We start from the raw sequence: 19,407 nt of genomic DNA, 5'->3' as shown, positions 1-19,407 counted from the left end.
TACATTTAATTTGCATTACAGACAATTAAATTCCAAATCATACTATAGTTATTTAAATTCATCTATTAGGGTTGTAACTATTCTGTCTTACTCACTGTTGAGGCTGCAACAAGGAAAACAGATGAATTGATTATAAAAATACTTAATGGTATTGGCAATTGATTAATTGTTTCAGCTCTTGGGGATTAACAAATTTGACTCAGTTCATGCATACATTTTGCCTCACTGCCAATAAATCAATAGTGTTTAAATCATTGTGATCATCAGTCCACACAAATTCACAAACACCTGATGGTCTGTTATGTGAAGCATACTCGTATCCTCCCTGCTTGAAGGCTGCAGTGTGGGACATAAAGCTGTAGTGTCTTATCCAACTGTCCTCAGTGAGACATACTCATCCAGACATGCCTCTGTCTGTCCCTTCCTCTTTATTTATCAATGGCAATGCAATTAACATGCACCTGGGTTCACATGGAAAGATGTAACCTCCATTAACAACGGCCCTTTAGTCTCTTCTGGGTGCTGTGGGATGCACAAGGGTTGCATTTAAGCAAGACAAATTATTCCACTAAAGGGGGTTGATGAGCTAAAGACAGCACCCAACAACTCTGCTCGTCTCCCACACCTCGCTGTCATCCATCTTGTTGCTTCTTGGCATCACAGCGAGGCTCTTTGTGTCTCTGATGTGTCTGTCTCTGCTCATAATCCCCCTCTGTGGATTCTTCATCATTCCATGTGAAGCCTGTTATGCTCTCCTTTCATCTCCTTTGTTAGTGAGGACATCCATGGGCTGGGATGATACTGCGTTTGTCACCCCTGCCAACAAAGATCACGTTTTTAATCCATGTCTTGTTCGCAAGATGTCTCAGGGAATTACAGAGGAATTTCCCATAGATTTTCCTCTTTTTTTCCTTTGACCATAAGTCCAACCTGTCAGAACTTCTTCCACCATAGAGTCTAAAATAAAAGCCAGTTTGTTTTGGTGTCTGTTAGTATTATGTCATTATTAATGAAACTCGTCCTGCAGATCTGTTACGTTAAACACCTCCTGGGAAAGGGAGGGTGCTTTTAATGTGAAAAACCTGCAGGAAGTGTTGAAGCACTTGGTCACAGAGTGAGTATCAAATGACTCTCTGCTGCACTAATGAATTTACAGATGTGGGAATATACTTTTTACTGAATTATCAAGACAACAAGTAAATAAATAGTAAAGTAAAAAAATGTTGAGTTTCATTCACAGCAGACAGAACCAATAATCATCAGTTTAAACAGGAGCAGATCAGAAAACTGACATTTATTTGATTTTGATTAGTTGATTGATTTTAGTCTTTAAGTTATAAAAACCAAGACAAAAAAATTAGGACAGAAAGGAAATAATGATAATAATGATCCTTGACGTCTGTCCATTTGTGGTTTTGGATGAAGTTATAACACTTGTTAGAAAACTTTTATTGACATATTTAGCTCTTTTCATTTTTAAAAGTATTTTATTTACGGTGTGGCAAGGAAAGCACAGCAGCCTGAGTACTGAACCCTGTCCACAGTTTACCTTGAAGAGTTCAGTTGCAGTGTTGTATATTGATGAATATTTCTACCTTCTGTAAAGTAGGAACAGAGCATGAATGTGCCAATCCTCCTCTGTCATATTTATACAGTTATTCTACTAACAATTTGTGATCAAACACTTATTTATACATTTTTTATTAATGAGTAAAAAGAGGCTGCAACTTAGTCGTATCGGGACATTAGTGGTGAAAGACTGCCTTCCAGTTTCTTCTGAACCATATGATGCAGTGAATCCAGGTGAGATGTGAGCACAACTGACACTTGCCTTCATAATCAACTTGTACATGAACTCCCACTCCCTCCTGTCAAGCACATCTCCTTCATCACCTCCTCATAGCCCTGCAGCTGCTGTGAGAAAACACACATGTACACACACACACACACACACACACACAGCTCAGACAGCTGCTTCCTGCCTGTTTGACGTTTTTATTCTTCACAATAAGATAAATGTGTTTGACTGGCAGGACTTTGTCACTGTACACTGTCTCTACCTTCTGAAGCAGCTTATTTATTTGAATATATAAACTCATTCACTACAACACCCTGTTAACATATAGCATCAAAACATTGAGTTTAGACAGCATTAATAGAATATTAATAGAAGTGAAAACCTAAAAGGGGAGTTATTTCATTCTTTCCACAACTGTAGAAGCTGCTAAACCACATACAAACTTTTTCAGTGTACACCAACATATTTACTTAACTGTGTGATCTGTGGCTGGATGGTCTTGGTTTGTTCATTTTTGTTGACACATTGAAAACCCTCATGTAGATGTGATGTAAAGATAAATAGTTTTTATCTGAAAATATATTTACAGGGTAAATCAGTTAAATCACAGGAGGGTTTGTTTTTTATTTTTCTCTGCCTCAGTTGCAGCGCAGGTCTTCAGCCATCCACTGGCAGCTGGCTCACACTGTTGTGTCATGGGCAAAGAATTCTGGACTCATGCCACTGTGGCAACTGCAGCTTAACGGGGACAAAAGGACTTGTGGAGATGTGCATTTTCCCTCCACAGTCCCAAGAGCACAGACGTGACGATGCGTTTTCGTCCTGTATCACTGCATATGAAATACAAAATGGTAAATGGACTTATATAGCGCTTTTCTAGTCTTACTGACCACTCAAAGCACTTTAAAATACTTGCCACATTCACCCATTCACTCACATTTTCATACACCACACCCATACACACACTTATTTACAGATGGAACAGCCATCCGGGGCAATGTGGGTTTCAGTATCTTGCCCAAGGACACTGCGACACGCGATGTAGAGGAGCCGGGAAACGAACCACCGACCTTCTAATTAGTGGACGATCCAGTCTACCTCCTGAGCCACAGCCGCCCCACACCTCCTCCAAAACCCCTCCTCATTCAGTGTCTGTTCTGATTTCATCCATGTCATTTTATCATAAGTCAGTGCTCAGGGAGCTGAGAGGAAGCTGTAGATAAACTGCAGCTGACATAGAGGAGCAACTAGAGCACGGGCCTGGATGAAAATCAGTCGGCCTCCCTCAGGACCTCCTGCCCTCACCTTTTTAAGGTGAATAAAAGAACAGAGCAGTGTTTGACAGCATGACAGAGTGATGACATCACCACAGTAGAGCGCCAAGTAGAGCCAACAGAGCCGAGCTTAAACAGCTAGAACAGCTCTGCCTGGGTAATGGGACACTGGACCATTGTAAAACACTAACACAAACACAGAGTGGCATAAAGGAGGGAGGAAAACAATCAACACACGTATATACACACACACACACACACACACACAAGCACACACTGTCCTGTGTTCTCATTCTGACTTAGCCTTGCTCCCTGCAGCCTTGAGCCTCATCATCATGTAAAGATAATTCATAAAGATTAAGAGATTAGACGGGGTCAACTCTACCTTTTCAACACCCCCTTACACCTCGGCAACAACAGCCTCCCATTTGAGTTGTCCTGTTGCCAAGGAGACAGATGGGGTGCTGCTCTCACACAGCCAGTGCCAGGCATTGGCAGTAAAGTTCAGAGCAGCAGGAGCTAGCTCCACATAGAGAGAACGAGAATGTTCAGTGTGTTTGTGTGCGTGTGTGTGTGTGATCAGGCTCAGTGCCCAGTTGTAGCAGGTGCTGCTGTGCTCCTGGTGTAGCACTTGGTGGTGGAATGTACTGATGAAGCTAAATGTATGAGTGTAATAGTGACCTGTAGAGAACGTTTGACACAGCTGAAAGTGATAACAGTGGGCTCATCGTTCTTAACCTGCACTGAAATCCTGCTTTAAATTATCTTTATGATTTTTGTTAAGTGTGTGGATATTGTCCATTTTCTCCTTTATTCAATCTGTTATTCTGCAGCTCATCTAAATCATGGATTCATTACTGAACAAGACTACCAGGGGCTCTAAACCAAGAGGCTCAAAACAACTACAGAGAGAGACACAAGATGCAAACAAGCAAAATAAACACAGAATGACTAAGAAGAGATGCACATCGACACAACATAACCACAAAGCGACACAAAACAACCACAAAGTGACACAAAACAACCACAAAGAGATACAAAACCACCACAAAGAGACACTCTCAGGGAGTCTCATGCAAGTCCCCCAGTCTGACAGAGTCCCCCCTTAGACATTTCAGAACATTTGGAGTGAAATCAATAAATTGTGATAATGAGGATGTAGGTTGATGCTGATATAAAGGCTTTGATGACCGATACAGATACACATGTGAGAACAGATTTCCTTTCTTCTTATAGATTCTCCCTCTTAAGATTCCAGACTTGTGGTTGTACGCTACAGGCTGTTCTCTTTGTGCTTTTACATGACTGACTGAGCACTGAAGGGGATGATTAAATGTACTCTGCAGATGTTTGGAGCAGCACAGTCCCTGTGAGTGTGAATAATGACAGTCACAGCCATGCTATCAGTCTGCTTTTCCGTTGTCTGCTCAGTCTGACTCTAGAGGACTCACACACACACACACACACACACACACGTGGATCTGGAGGGCCTTGAAGTGTGGCAACAAAGCCTGTCAGTCAGTCAAGCTCCCTGACTGTGGAGTCCGCACACACGCACACACACACACACACACACAGAGCAGAGCGTCTGATCACCCGGTCGAGCAGGGTAACAGGCTCCACATGAATTATGCATCAGTGTCTGGGGACAGCATATGATTAGTTCTTCTGTGTTACATGCTTTTATCTCTATACAAGTGTGTGTGTGTGTGTGTGTGTGTGTGTGTGTGTGTGTGCGCTGTAATTGGCCATTTTTCCTCCAGTGTGTACCTTATGACAAGTTGCCTCACACTCACTCTCCTCCTTGTTTTTATATATATATATATATTTGTGTGTGTGTGTGTGTGTGTGTGTTGCATTCACGTAGCAGTATGTGTGTCTGGGAACATGCTCCTGGGGCCTATTGCTTGTAATTAGAGGTGCATTAAGTGATTTGTGGCTCTAAGGATGCAGTGTGTGTGTCACATAATACCCCACCCCTGACAGTCAGGGTGGGACACCCCTCCTGTGGGGCTGAGCTGTGGCTGTCTATTGATGGAAATTACCTCATTATTTTGACCATCATCCCCAGAAGTACAGAGGTAGGAGGTAGAAGAAAGCAAATTATTGTGGCCAAATGCTGGTTTAATTGTATCATCTTTATTTTATAGTCTAAGTGTCGGGAGATTGTAACCAAGAAAATTGGAATTCTGTGCATCTGTAATTAAAAGGCTCATTAATGACCCCGTTAGGCCTGAGAGAATGGAGACTCGCTAACTCCAGCAACTCAAGAGGTACCAGAAGGATTTCACAGCAACACAGCAGGAAGTTGCACATGATAAATCAGAGATTGTATTGTTCTCCTCTCTCTCCTAATGTAAAGGTCAAGTTCTCAGGGCCCTCTAGAAGTTTAGTGTGGGGTGTGTATATAAGTGTAGCCTTGGCTATTCATAAGTCTGTATTACTTCAGCATCAAGACAAACCGCTTGGTTTTGTAAATGTACGTAAGGTTAACCGCCTCACAAAAAGCAATATAAATAGACAACAACAGCTACAGTGAAGTGGATGAAGGTGTGATAAGGTTTCCTCATAATGAAAAAACATCAGATTAAATTAAATTTGTGCAGCTCAGGGAGGGATTGAGGGTGGTAATGAGTGTATTATAATAAATATGAATGTGGCTAAAACAGTCAATGGCCTGCATCAATACAAAGGCCAAGAGGGTCGTGAGGTTTGGGATTAACACAGACTCACTTAACATAATTAGTTTTGTTTGTTATACAGCCAGCAATCCAGCTGTGATGAAGCGTTTGTGCTTTTCACAAGGAAAAAGGTCAAATCATTACCCCCGTCAAGAAGGTTGTGTTTTCTTTTGCCTGTTGGTTTTTTGTTTGTTTGTCAGGATTACACAAAAATTACTGAAACAATTAGCATCAAACTTGGTGGAGGGAAGGGTTATGGACCATTGACGAACCCATTAATTTTATGGTGTAGATCTGGTTTAAGGGGCAGATCCTAGAAATGTTTTTTTGTAATCCTTTTCCTAAACATGTGAGATTTTTCAACATTTCATTAATTTTCTCAGGAAATAATATTTGGATGTTGATGTAACAAAAATCAGACACATTTATGGTGTTGAGAGCTGAGTTTGTACAGTTTGGTCCAGGGTTATAGATATGATATAGGATTGTTTGGCCTTGGGGTGGGGAGGGTATTTTTTTTTATTGTTACCTATGTCGAGATAATTGTCTCTATGAAACATTATTGTCATTTCTTGGGAAATAATGTTTGGATCCTGAAAAAAAACCTGACTATTTATGGTGTTGAGAGCTGAGTTTGTACATCATAACCCAGATAATAATCTTGCCTTGATGGAGATATGCGCTCTACTGAGTGCCATTCTAGTTGCCATTGCAGTTTTTCACATCTTGGTGCATTTCTCTTGTCACCACATTGTCATTTGTGTCATTAAATCAGCCTATGCATTCTAGGGGTGGAGTGTTTTGTCCACACCCTGTAGTATGATGCTGTTTGGATGTGTGGTATGAAAAACTTCTAGCTGCCCTTAGCTTCACATAACTGCGTCTACAGTGTGCAAATGGAGGCCAAGCCAGATAAAGGAAATGACCTCAAAACACAAGGTTTTCTAAGGAGACAGATATTCATCACACTCAAAGTCACTGTCAGACTCACAGTGTCTTTCTGTGACTTTTATTCACAAGCTCTGGTTTACTCACAGTTGTATGGTATTAACCTAAACGAACCAACTATGTAAATCCCATTCAAAACACAAAAACCAACAATGTGTTAATCCGTCTCTCCCTGCATCATGACTGCATAACCCTGTCCGTGGCTCTCAGCTCCAAACCCATTGGTTCCTGCCGAAGACGTAAACGTTTAGGACACAAATATATAATTTAAAAAGCTTCAGTAAGTTCCTAAAACAGCTGCTCACTGTAGTTTTTAACAAACATTACTCAAACATGAGGAAATAGTGCATTTGTTGGTGACTACTTCCAGTGGTGGATGAATCCACACTGATGTTTTTTAGTAGTTTTTGGAAACAGTGGAGCTCTATGGCTCAGATATATCAGGCTCTGTTAGTAGGAGACACAGTGTTGGTTAGGATGCACATGGGAATTAATATACTTTATCACTGAAACTAAATGTCATCCCTTTGAATACAGTGAAATGGATTATCAGGACTGAGCTGAAGGATTGTCACAGCAAAAATCAATGCCATTTAGATTTTAGTAGAATTTAAGCAGGATCAATAATGAATCCATCATCTTAAATATGGTTCACTTTGAGTGTCAGTACATCATGCAGACCAATGACTAATCAGCTCATTACTGATCTTTATTGATCTCTTATTTCTGATGATTGCAATCAGTCACAACAGCTTCATAGTTCTTGTGAAGAAGAATCATAGGGTGTGAGTGTGTTTGTTCCACAGTAAGTGGAAAATAGTTTTGCATGTTTGTAAAGTGTGTGTCTGTGTGTAATGTTATCGGTGAATGCTCTATAGAAATGAATGAAGTATGAGAAATGAGAGTGACTCTGACCATATTTTGTGTGTTTGGGGATACGAAGGAACAGAGTTGCTGCAATGATGTCATGAGCAGATACTGTGTGTGTGGTTTTCCTGTTACACAGCAGATGAACAGTTTCCCTCTCTTCTGACTTATCCACTGTTTGAACAGACACCTCATTTCACAGAATGACTGCTCAGACTTTCAGGGGCTGCTGTTGGTCCTGGTATCAGCACACTAGACAGATAAATGCTATCCACTCTTTGGATGGAAAAGTAAAGCACCAGTATATTTGTATGTTGTGAAGTCAGTTAACTAAATCTTTTCCATTTGACTGATTTCATACCTTCCGTTGGGAGAGAGCTTGTATGGTGTGAAAGTCAACTCTTAGAGACTTGATGTTGGTAATTGATCAGCAGCACCTTTGTGACAGACCCAGTGTTTTTTAGGCATGCAGAGAATTGGATAGTAACTTCAGCTCAAATACTTTCTCCACTGGGGTTTGTTTTGGATCTGAGGTTTTCACAGATTGTGTATTTGGGTGATGAAGATTTGTACTATTTCCACAGTACTTCACCTTCATTTTGCATTTTACACATGGCTTCACTTTTGACCAGCGCTTCACTGTCATTTTTTTAGGCTAGTGCCTACAGTGGACCTACAGTGGAGCACCTGCTGCAAATGTTTTTTGTCTCTTGCGTGGGCAGATCTGCCCCAGGCTGGTGAGGTGAAAGCTACACATGAACACGGCAAAAGGTCATAGACTGTAAAAAGCATATATTAAAAGGTCAATGTCAGGATTTTATTCATATTGGATCATTAAACTCTGCCTTAATGATATTATTATTAATGTTGCATCCAAATATCTTTTTGGAGATAAGATATTCAATTTTAGAAATCACTCAAGCCAAGTTCATATTCATGTACATTTCATACTACATGAAGTCCTGCACAATGACAACGTCCCGTTCACTGATTGGTGAACAGCAGATTACACTGCAGTGAAATGTCCAATTAAACTGGTCCTTCAGTTGTCTCAGCTTCAAGTGGAGGAATGACCCACAGTACATGAGCATTAGAAAAGACAGTGAGGTGTTTGAAGAATCACAGAGGACAAAGTGTGACAGGAAGAGCAGACGGATGAGAGAGCAGGAAACTGCAGAGAGAGCAGATATAATAATGTTCTGGAGTTACATAATACTGTCTGGGAGGTGTGTCAGTATGTGTATCTGTCAGAGAGATCAGCAGTATGGACACACACACAAGTTTCTGGCACATTTTTGCACCATATTCAATTTTATTTTTTACCATATTTGAGAAAATGTTTGCTCATCTTTTGGAGGGAAACATGGTTGTTACATTCTACACATTTCAAGTGTGTAAATGTCATCAGCACTGCCAGTATTAGAGATTTATCTCATCCAGGTCTAAACTATATCACCACACTCTAGATATCTAACAGGCAGGGCTCTGGGTGTACAGAGGCCTGATGAAGGCTTCTGATCATCAGCCTGGTGACTCTGATCACAGCAGCTGGGACACCGTCACAGGGATGAGCCTGCTGGCTGTACGTTCACACAGTCCATCCACCAACAGAGACATGATCCTGACTTTGTTCTGGTGTCATCTAGACATTTAGACAGTGTGAGCCTGTTTAAACCAAACACAATGATCACATTGATGGTCCCAGGCAGTGTGAAAACGGCTAGATCATGTCCTCAGTCTCTCTGGTGGAGCTTTGTTAAATCTGAGAAAATAATCCCAGTGATGTCATAATGATGTCATCTGGGTAATCCCAATTTATTATGTCATCAGGGTTATCCCAATTTGGGAATTAATAATGGAAAGCGTGTATTATAAACTGTGGGCTTTAAGTTTGAAAGGACTGCATCACCAGACAGAGAGTGTTTTTAAACTGACTCTTGTTAGTCCAACATCTTTATGGAAGCGTGGTTCTAAATCACTGGAGGAGCCCTTTAACCCTTATCTGACAGTATAAAATGTATCAGCTTGTTCAATTTCTTCATTGAAGCTCTATGACATTTTGAGAGAGTGAACTTTTCAAATTTAAGTCTCTTGTTCTTTACAGCCACACCTTTCCTTTTCTAAAATGAGAATATTTAAGATGTCTCATGCATTGTCATTTTTTCCACATTCATATATTTAATTTCTTTGGAAACCTATCCTATTTAAAATGAATTGTGTTTGAACAAAGTTGGGCGGCACAGAATGAGTTTATAATGACTGCGGGCCAATGGGGTTTTTAAGCAAAGATACACAAACAAGCACAAATGCCCATGCTCCGAATCAAACAGCTGATATATGTGAACTAGGGATGGGTACAGAAACCGTGTTAAATGGGCCCAGGTACTCAATCATTAAAGACCATAGTATCAATAAGGTCAGTCGTTCTCGGTTCTGCTCTTGATATTGAGGAAATTAAGAAAATACATTTCCTGTTTATTATTGATACCTAACGCTTAAGTGCAACATCTCTTGCTTGTAAGAGCAGAAAAATAGAACAATCTGTTGAAACATCTGTTGAAAGTCTGTCACATACAGGCAGGCATGTGGACTGTTCAACCACCTGGCTCGTACTTCATCTGTCGTTGTATATATGTTATGTATGCTAGCAGCCTGGAGCCACACTTGGAGTTAATTAAATTATGCAAATGTGGGTTAATGATTACAAACATGGGTTAATGATGAAAAATAACAATTAGTAATTTGCTCAACAATGCTGCTGTAGTTTGCTGCTTAAGATTATTCATTTATATAGCCTAGAGTACATGTTAATTCTGTTCCCTTTTTTTGTCTTAAAAAATAACAAACAGAAAAGATAAGTGTTAAAGAACTGGATCAAAAAACAGTATCAGTAAGAGTATTAGTACCATTCAAATCATAATGATACCCATCCCTAGAGTTTACCTGTCATATCTGTTCTTTCTGATTGATTGGAACCCCTCTGGAGTTTGACTGTGATAAACATGTGGTGTGTTTGTTGCTGTGTAAACGCTCCTGCTTAGTCTAACTGTGAAGAGCTGCTCACTAACACTGAACATCAGCTACCACCTCACCCATGACTCCATCATTAAGTCACTGAGATGTTCATATCTGAAACAGCTCCTTTTACTCACCAAACATCACCTCAGGTCACAGACACTTCTGCACAGAGTGTGACACTTTGTGTCTAACACGCTGCAAATTTTAACCTCCATTATTGTTCATGGTATAGTCAACAATACAGACAACAGTGAAAAGTAAAAAGTGCTGTTTCAGAATGTGTGTTATGTCTTAAATGTCTCGCTTTGTTGTGATATTGATATATGTGTCATGTTCATGCTCAACTCATTCCCATGCATTTATTAATGTGCTTTTCCATGTGCATTTGTTTTGACATTGCCCTTGTTTTTTTGTTTGTTTTGTGGTCCATGTCTTCTGCATGCTGCTCGTCCATAGCTTTGTACCAGTGGCTAGAAGCAGACCGGCAGGGCAGGGATCCAGATACTGCAGCCACAGGTAAAGAGTGCTACACCTCACACTGTCTGTCTGCTTTTACTCAGTCAGGTGCTCTCTTCTACAGATACACCTTAGAAACTAATGAAACATGATGTCAGCCTTGGCCCAGTAAAACCATTTCACTGTAGGATCTTCACAAAATCTCTTCAGACTGTTTCTAACATGTTTCACACTTTAATGTATAAACCTGTTTTCTCTCATATGGCACTGAGACAGCCTCAACTTCTCAGGCCTTGGTTACAAGTCACGGTGTTTGGTAACATACAGCTGAAGATAGCATGCAAACAGGTTAAATGAAAACTGTTCAGGGTTGGGTTTTGATAGCATTTTATCAAATCTAAGTCCTCCCTCATTGAATCCTCATTCATTTTGCATTATGAAGGTCACACTGTGACAGTGGTATGAAGGTAGATGTGTTGTTTGATTATAAAGCAGGTCTAGGTTCTATGTTAATACTGTGAAAGTATCAAAGCGCTCAGTCCACAGAGAAATGCACACATGCTTTATTTAGAAACTGAGCCTTAAAACCAGCCTTCAGGACTTCTGGAACTTTGTGATGTCACAAAAAAGCAGTCACCACTCTTAGCCATGCTCCAAGACCCGCCCACCTGGACCCACCATCCAACCTTGCAGGATTTGGTTTTTCTGAGTGTTTACCTGAAATCTTCTATATTCGTATTGGATCATTCAGAAAACAGTCAGTCAATCAGAGGAGGTGCCTCCTCTCTTCACAGAAGAGAGACTCAGAGCCTCCTCTCTTCTGATTGGCTCACTGACCTGTTGTTATTAGCGCTCCAGAGAGAAGCCTGAGAGAGGAGATGTGAAACTACACTGAGATGGTTTTTGGTTTTTAAAACCACGAATATATCTTCTTATGGATCAACACTTCAAATAAAACACAGAAGAAGAGAGAAAATATGTAGCTTTAAAAATAACTAAATGTCAACACAGAAACACCAGAGATTTTAGAGGCACTCTGATTAATGTTCAGAACCTGTTGTTAAAGTCTGACAATGATATGAACATTTGATGCTGTATCTGACACATTGAGAGAAAAGGTAGGAACTATACTTGCACAATAACCTACAATAACCTAACCATAACCTTATTTTTAATAAAGTCCTTGCTCCAGATAAGAATGGTCCTGCATTCAGAACTATATGACAATATGAACTACATTTTACCTTAGCACAAGAGGAGTGTTCACCTGAAGGATTTCTACATTTCTGTGCTAATAAAACCCTTTGACAACAACTAGCTGCTTCCTGTTTGCTTTGAAGGAGCTATTTGTAAGTTTTGCTATTGCTACATAGACAACCTTAGCATTAACAGCTGTTTACCAGTTTCCAGATTAATATATATATTTAAAATGTAAGAAATATCTTCTAATTATCAACCACCATGAACATTCTCTTTCTTTCTTCATTTGTATATGTAGAGGCACATAAGATTGTTTTAAAGTATTTGCTTTTAGCAATACAAATGGTTGCCAGCAAATAAATGGAGGGACACCACTTCCTGCCCACTGGCTGTCACCTGACAAGCTGCTGACCAATGGGGATGCAGCCGTGTAACACCTACCCAGATGAGAGCTTCATGTTACGACTGAAACTGAAAAATTCAAATGGCTGCGAAACTGAAAGTGAGAAGTGGAGGCAAATGAAAAATCCCTCAGTGAAAGAAACCTAGAGAACCTGGTGATTAACTCTTGTGTAGTTTTAGTTTTTAGTTAAGATTTTTGGTTTCAAATGACTTTTATTCACGTTCAATTTCATATTTTTGTTTGATTATTGGGAAGTTTCCCTCAATTGCTTGACACAAATCTAACCCCATGGGTCAAAGGTCTAGTGATATTCTATATTTTTCTCACAGTCAATAAATCTGATGAACAGATCCAAACCAACAATGATCTTACTCGCATGCACTATGTGTGTATCAAAGCCTGATCTGAGGACACTAATAGGCGGGCCGCAGTCCGGGTCCAGACCCAGATGCTGTCCTTTCTGGAATCAGACCTATAACCTTTAAATGATTTAGAATTAGTGAAGTGGTTTTGTTTGTACTGGCAGCTTTTCTAGTCACTGGTTTAGCAGCCCAGGATCTCATGTATCATCTCATGTGATGCTACTCAGCCAATCATTACACCTGGAATCAGGGATTGAGACACACACAGGGGAGAGATGAGAACAGAGACTGTAATCAGTGACATAAGTGTGGAAAGTGTGGGAGTAGGATATCAGAGGGAAAGAAAGCATGTGTTAAAGCTGTCCATGTTAAGATGTGTTGAGATTGTTTATTATAAATCTGGTTGGTTATTGTTGTTGGTTAAGATGTAAACGGAGGTAACAAAACCCATGCCCATCTATTTTCAGGTCATTATTTCAGTCTCTGGTCATGAATGCAAGTTCGCTTTTATCTTATATAGGAAGAGGCCTGGAACAGAGACCATGTTCTCCAGTGTCTTTTTGTCAGTTTAAAAAACTTTATCTGGACATATCTAATATATTTATATTTCTTACATATTGGATCAAGTTAAATTAACAACAGTAACAATGCCTTGACTGTCCCACAACTCAAAGCCCCTTCCTGTGGTACCAGAAGAGAAGTGTATGTCACCCAAAACTGTGAGAGGGAGGACATGTATCCTGCCTGGCTTTAATAGTTGTGTTGATAATAATATCATAATAATAATCATATTCTCCCCAATAAAAGTTTGAAACTTTAGTTTAGAGGTAAACAAGAGACCACTGATTAACCTGAGAAGATTCAAATAAACAGGTTTGTCATTTTTAATCCAGTCAGCGATGTAGCATAGCTGGTACAGCCCAACATCAGGAACTTAGAGACCACCTTTTTCCATAAATCTAACTGGTGGTGGTTGCAACACAAATGTGACAATTTAATGCTTCTCTTTGTCATACAACATAGAAAACTGAAAACCTCTGAAGATCTCACCTCGGGCTGCGACAAATGATAGTGAGCATCTGTGCTGTTTTCTGACATTTTATAGACAAAGTAATTAATGGATTTAATAAAGACAATGATCAGCCGATTAAGTGATTTCAGCCCTGCTGAAAAACCAGCGCAGGAAGCGTTGACTCTCAATGCTGAACAGTGAATAAACAAAACTGTAAAGTGGACAGATTACAACAGAGCCTGGCAGTCCTGCACTGTGCTGCGGGACTGCACTCCAGAGGGGTAAACATTCTGTCTAACTGTCTCTGACGATGCTGGTGGTCCTACTCGAGCAGTGTTTCTACTGTTGAGTGTTTCACCACTCAGACTTCTAGTCTGAACTCTCGTACCAGACAGAGATGAAGCTGGTCCCTCTTTTGTGCCTCAGTAGAATATTGTGTGGGTAGGAGGGACGAGGTTTGCAGGAAGTGCAGGCAGTGCTCGGCTCTCTTGATCAGGGAGGTGGTGTTTACACTTTGTTGGATCTCTTCCTCTCTGTGCACTGTGTTGAGACAAACTTGATTATGTGTTTTGTGTTGTATTTGGCACAACAGTCATGGAACAGCAGTGGAACTGGGGTGCAGCCCTGGGAGGTGTTTGTTCTCAGAATGATGGTTTTGGAAGTGTTTTCTGACTGGGGTCTGTCTATGAGGAAGGTAGATGTCTTGGGGGATGATTGCATTGAATTCAAAGCATCAGACTTTCCTGTGCTGATGATATGGTGTAGCCAGTGGAGTGGGCTGGGCAGTATGCAACTGGAACAGGTCAGAGAGTCTGAGTGTTATGTGGTCCTTCAGCTCTCTCTCTCTCAGAGTACTTCATCATTATGGACTGTGTACAATATTAACCCCGTTTCAAATAAAGGCATCTGTATTTGAGATAAGTTATTATACTCATCGTGTTTGCTACATAAAAAAAACTTTTCACAAGACCTTGCTCTGGAATAATCTGTGAATAAATGTTCAGCATGATCAGTCTGCCCCTCCTCCTTCATCATTCACTCCTCTTCAGTAACATGCTGATCTCACTCTATTCTTGACTGTTTATTGTAACAGTGGAAATAATAACAGTTATACCCATAGGCAATGGTTTTATCATATCTGCTGTTAATTGTTACCTATAGGTAGTAATGTTATCAATAATACTTATAAATAATAATAATGATAACAATAATGTGTTGTGGTGACAGATCTGGATCCTGCTGCTCCAAAAACAAAGATACCCGCAGAATGAGAGAGAGAGAGAGAGAGACCTCAGTGCATCATGAGAATCCCCCAGCAGTCTAGGTCTATAGCAGCATAACTAAGGGATAACAAGCCAGCCCTAACTATAAGCCCTAAGAGGACAGTTTTAAGCCTGTTATTAAAAGTAAAGAGGGTGTCTGCATCCTGGACCCAAACTGGGATCTTCTTCCACAAGAAAGGAGCCCATTCTAGTCTTAGAAACTCTAGGAACCACAAGTAGACTTGCGTTTTGAGAGCGGAGTGTTCTTTGCAGATAATAGGGGACTATGAGCTCATTAAGATATGAAGGTGTCTGACCATTAATGGCTTTGTGGGTGAGGAGGAGGACTTTACCGGGAGCCAATGTAGAGAAGCCAAAACAGGAGAGATGCGATCTCTTTTCCTAGTTCCTGTCAGAACCCGCGCTGAGGAATTTTGAATCAGCTGGAGGCTTTTTACTGAATTATTGGGAAATCCTGATAATAAAGAATTACAGTAGTCCAGTCTAGAGGTAACATGTGCATGGTTAGTTTTTCAGCATCCTTTAGAGACAGGATGTTTATAATCTTCACAATGTTGTGCAGGTGGAAGAAAGCTGTCCTAGAGACTTGTTTTATGTGTGAGGTAAAAGACATGTTCCTGCAAAAATGACCCCAGGGTTTCCTACTGTAGCACTGGAGGCCAGAATAATGCAATCCAGAGTAAGTATAATATCAGATAATGAGTCTGATAAGATGATGTATTTAGGGCCAAGTACAATAACGTCAGTTTTGTCTGAGTTAAGAAACAAAAATTGCTGGTCATCCAGGTCTTTATGTCTTTAAGACACGCCTAAAGTTTGAAATTTGACCAACTGATGTGCCCTTGGGCAAGACTGTGAACCCCTTCCAGCTGATTAGTTGATCTGTGTGATTAGTCTGTAGTTGTGGTTGTTTTGGCTCAGGCTCTGTTATGCTTTCAGCACTTGATGACCATTTGCGATGCAAACAGTTTTGACCTTGTAGTGCCACAATTAGGCCAATCATTTGTTAACGAGGCTAGGGCTAAACGAGCACATCTGTGCTACTAGCACATCTCTGAGGCTGATTTTAGGCATGGCAGTGCTTTGAGCTAAATGCTAATGTAAGCATGCTAACATGCTGATGTCTGTTTAAAATACTGTAGCTTTAATTTCTTCACCTTTATCCCTGCATCTGTTTTTCAGTTCTTTCAGCTATTGAGTGATGTTCTTACTACCATTGTCCATAATACTGCACACATCTCCATTTCTGTTGGCATTGGTGCTTTTGTGCTTCTCCTTCTGCTCCGCTAACTGGAGAAAGACTAGTTTGCTGCAACCTATGATATGATAAAGTAACTCTTTAGCGTCATACTCTCATGCTGTTGTGTTGTGTAGAGTATTGATATTTTATATTTTCTTACATTTCCCTGATTGTTTCACACCAGTCCCACCTGATTATTTTGCCTTCTCTCTCCAGGTGAAAACTTTGAACAAAGTCCACTGAAGAGGACATTCAAGTCCAAAGTTCTGGCGCGCTACCCTGAGAACGTGGAGTGGAACCCCTTCGACCAGGATGCTGTCAACATGGTACGTGGGAACTATAGTGAAGATGGATGGTATCATTATAGGGGGCAAAGGTAATCCAGTATGATATCAGACGGCGTGACATCTTAGTTAAATTGATCCCCGTCTCTACCTCAGAGGAATATTTAATAACCTCCAGGGTTTTTCCTTGCTGAAAATTAGGCAGGGTCAGCTTTAATACACTTGTTAATACACTTCTAAAGACTTGGTACTCTCGCCTTGACTCCTCTCTCGTGCTCTGATCCTCTCCTCCACCGGCACCTTCTACTTTTGGCTGAGGACTACTGTGCCTACTGTCAGTCCTGACAAATTAACCGTATCTTTTCAGTAGCATGAATTACCTTTTTTTCTACCATATTAGAAGAACTAATGATGTCTGTACTTTGCACTGTTTCACCTGTCCTCACGAACTCTCTCTTTAAAATAATCTGTGATTTGAGACATTTCTGCAAAATAAATCATATACAATTGGATGTAACATTAATTTAAGGAAACTTTTAAAGAAGCTGGATGTGCTTGGGTGTAAAAGAGATAATATTCATCTGTAGGGTTGCCACCTTTTATGTAAAAAAAGGAGGCAGCTGGTTTGGTTTTACTTGAAATTACATTATTCACAGCACTTTGAGGACATGAACCAAAATACGGGACAAATTGCATCCTGTATTGATTCAAATCCACTGAGTTCTCAGAAAACAATTACTAGAATTTTGTTGGGAGGCGTAGGCGGCACGAAATTTGACTGAGGCGGCTGCCTCCCAATTCTCTATGCAGGAAAAAACCATGATCTCCATCTACTAACACAGGACTAATGTAGTGACTGACAGTCACACAATAATGGTCAAAGTGGATCAAATGTTTTTGTAACAGTGCCACGCTGACTCATAGTCTCCCTCACGCCCAAACAGGTTGAGAGACCCCTGAACAGGGCTGGTTGGATTAACACAGGTCTAAATTATCAGCGCCTCCCAACAGGCTCATTTTGAAATGGTGTTATCCTAGTAGATGTCAGTGTGATAGTTTTAGTGAGAGAGAGTGAAAAGGGATAAACAACACAATGTCCCTAGCATGACCTTTTTAATGACGTCCTGCTGTGTAAGACACATAGGACTCACATCTCACACAGGACTTTCTCAAGGGAGCAGTGATGAAGCACCTCCTATCTCTGTGGAGTTACACAGAGAGCTTTTCATGACCACCTCTGCTATTCAGATTTGAACAGATGAACAAATACAAAGTTGACTCACATGGGATCAGAAAACACAAACATCAAACACACACTTGGATCAGTGGAAGTCATCGAGTAAACACTGCCTCCCTCCACACTACCATCTGGATTATTAATTACACTTCATGCTTTATTATTTGAACAGATAAACTGATACATATGCAAAGTAGAAGTAGAAAAACAATTTAACAGTGAGAATGATGCGGTCTAAACTGTTTCAGTGAAGCCTCCTTCTAGTGTCATTGTGAATCGAATTCATTGTGTGAAATCAACAGATACAGAGAAAGTATTTCATGTGGGGACTCGACCATCCTTGTGGACTATGGGTTAAAGTGTTGACCATGAACTCCAGGTCAGGGCCTTTGTTGTATGTTCTTCTGATTTGATTTCCCCTCAAGTATATCATTGATCAGTCCTTTTTGTTTTTGGAAAGTGTGATTGTTTATTGAGGCTCTGCTGAAGTTGCTACATCGTCAGTATAGTGACCAGAAAGGTGTGTGTGTGTGTGTGTGTGTGTGTGTGTGTGTGTGTGTGTGTGTGTGTGTATGTGTGTGTGTGTTGTGGCTCTGGGTGTTGCCCACTCACAATTGAAGGTCACTGCTTATTTTTCCACTTGCCTGGTGTCAGCACTGCTAAATAATTCAGCCGTGGTTCTCATCTTGCATCAGGATGGAAACAGCTTTTGTGCAGCAACGGAAACTTGACACATGGATGACTGTGGACTGCTGATGATGACAATTACGAGACATCCTCTGGAAACAGACACATTTCTCTCGCTTTCTTTCTGCTGATTATTTCAGCTCCTCTTTCCCTCTCTTCCTCCTCCATCACACCTCCATCACCTGCTCATCCCATCATCCTCTCACCCCAGGACATCCATTGATATATTGCATTCATGCACTCACGCCCCACAAAAACAAACTGAGGACATTTCAGGTTCCTCAGCAGGGTTACACATTGAGTCATGAGGCTCAGCTGGACAAGTGTCTTGAATCCACACCAGGATTGCTGGTCCTGGGGTGTTTGTAGGAGCTGAAATCAGATGAAAACAGTCAACATCTAACGCTATGTCCACACTACAACGTTTTAGTTTTAAAACTAATCTCTTCCGCTACATTTACTTCAACGTCCACACGACTCTGGAGTTTTCAGCCCCTAAAAACAGACACTTTCAAAAAATAAAACCCAGTTTTATTTAGAAAACTCTGGGGTTGTGTTGTAGTCTGGAAGGACACAAACTTTGGAAACAATGACATACATACCCACAGTCGCTCCTGATTGGGTCTTATCAGCGTCGACTGCCAGTGGTGACTATAA

The 19,407-nt window shown here is 40.6% G+C and overlaps 1 protein-coding gene across 4 annotated transcripts in view; it reads left to right on the top strand.

Moving 5' to 3' along the window:
• dennd5b (DENN/MADD domain containing 5B) overlaps positions 1-19,407 on the top strand; it is a 70,421-nt gene that overhangs the window by 16,840 nt on the left and 34,174 nt on the right. For 2 of the 4 annotated variants that reach the window (XM_056367568.1, XM_056367567.1), the window contains exons 2-3: positions 11,043-11,102; positions 16,759-16,868. In XM_056367568.1, coding sequence (XP_056223543.1) covers positions 11,043-11,102; positions 16,759-16,868 — 170 coding nt within the window. The remainder of the gene's footprint in view (positions 1-11,042; positions 11,103-16,758; positions 16,869-19,407) is intronic. The other 2 variants (XM_056367570.1, XM_056367569.1) reach the window with 1 other exon arrangement.

The sequence above is a fragment of the Seriola aureovittata genome, chromosome 22 (genome assembly GCF_021018895.1).
Source record: "Seriola aureovittata isolate HTS-2021-v1 ecotype China chromosome 22, ASM2101889v1, whole genome shotgun sequence".
Classification (NCBI taxonomy): Eukaryota; Metazoa; Chordata; class Actinopteri; order Carangiformes; family Carangidae; genus Seriola; species Seriola aureovittata.
This window is presented reverse-complemented; position numbering and strand designations above follow the sequence as displayed.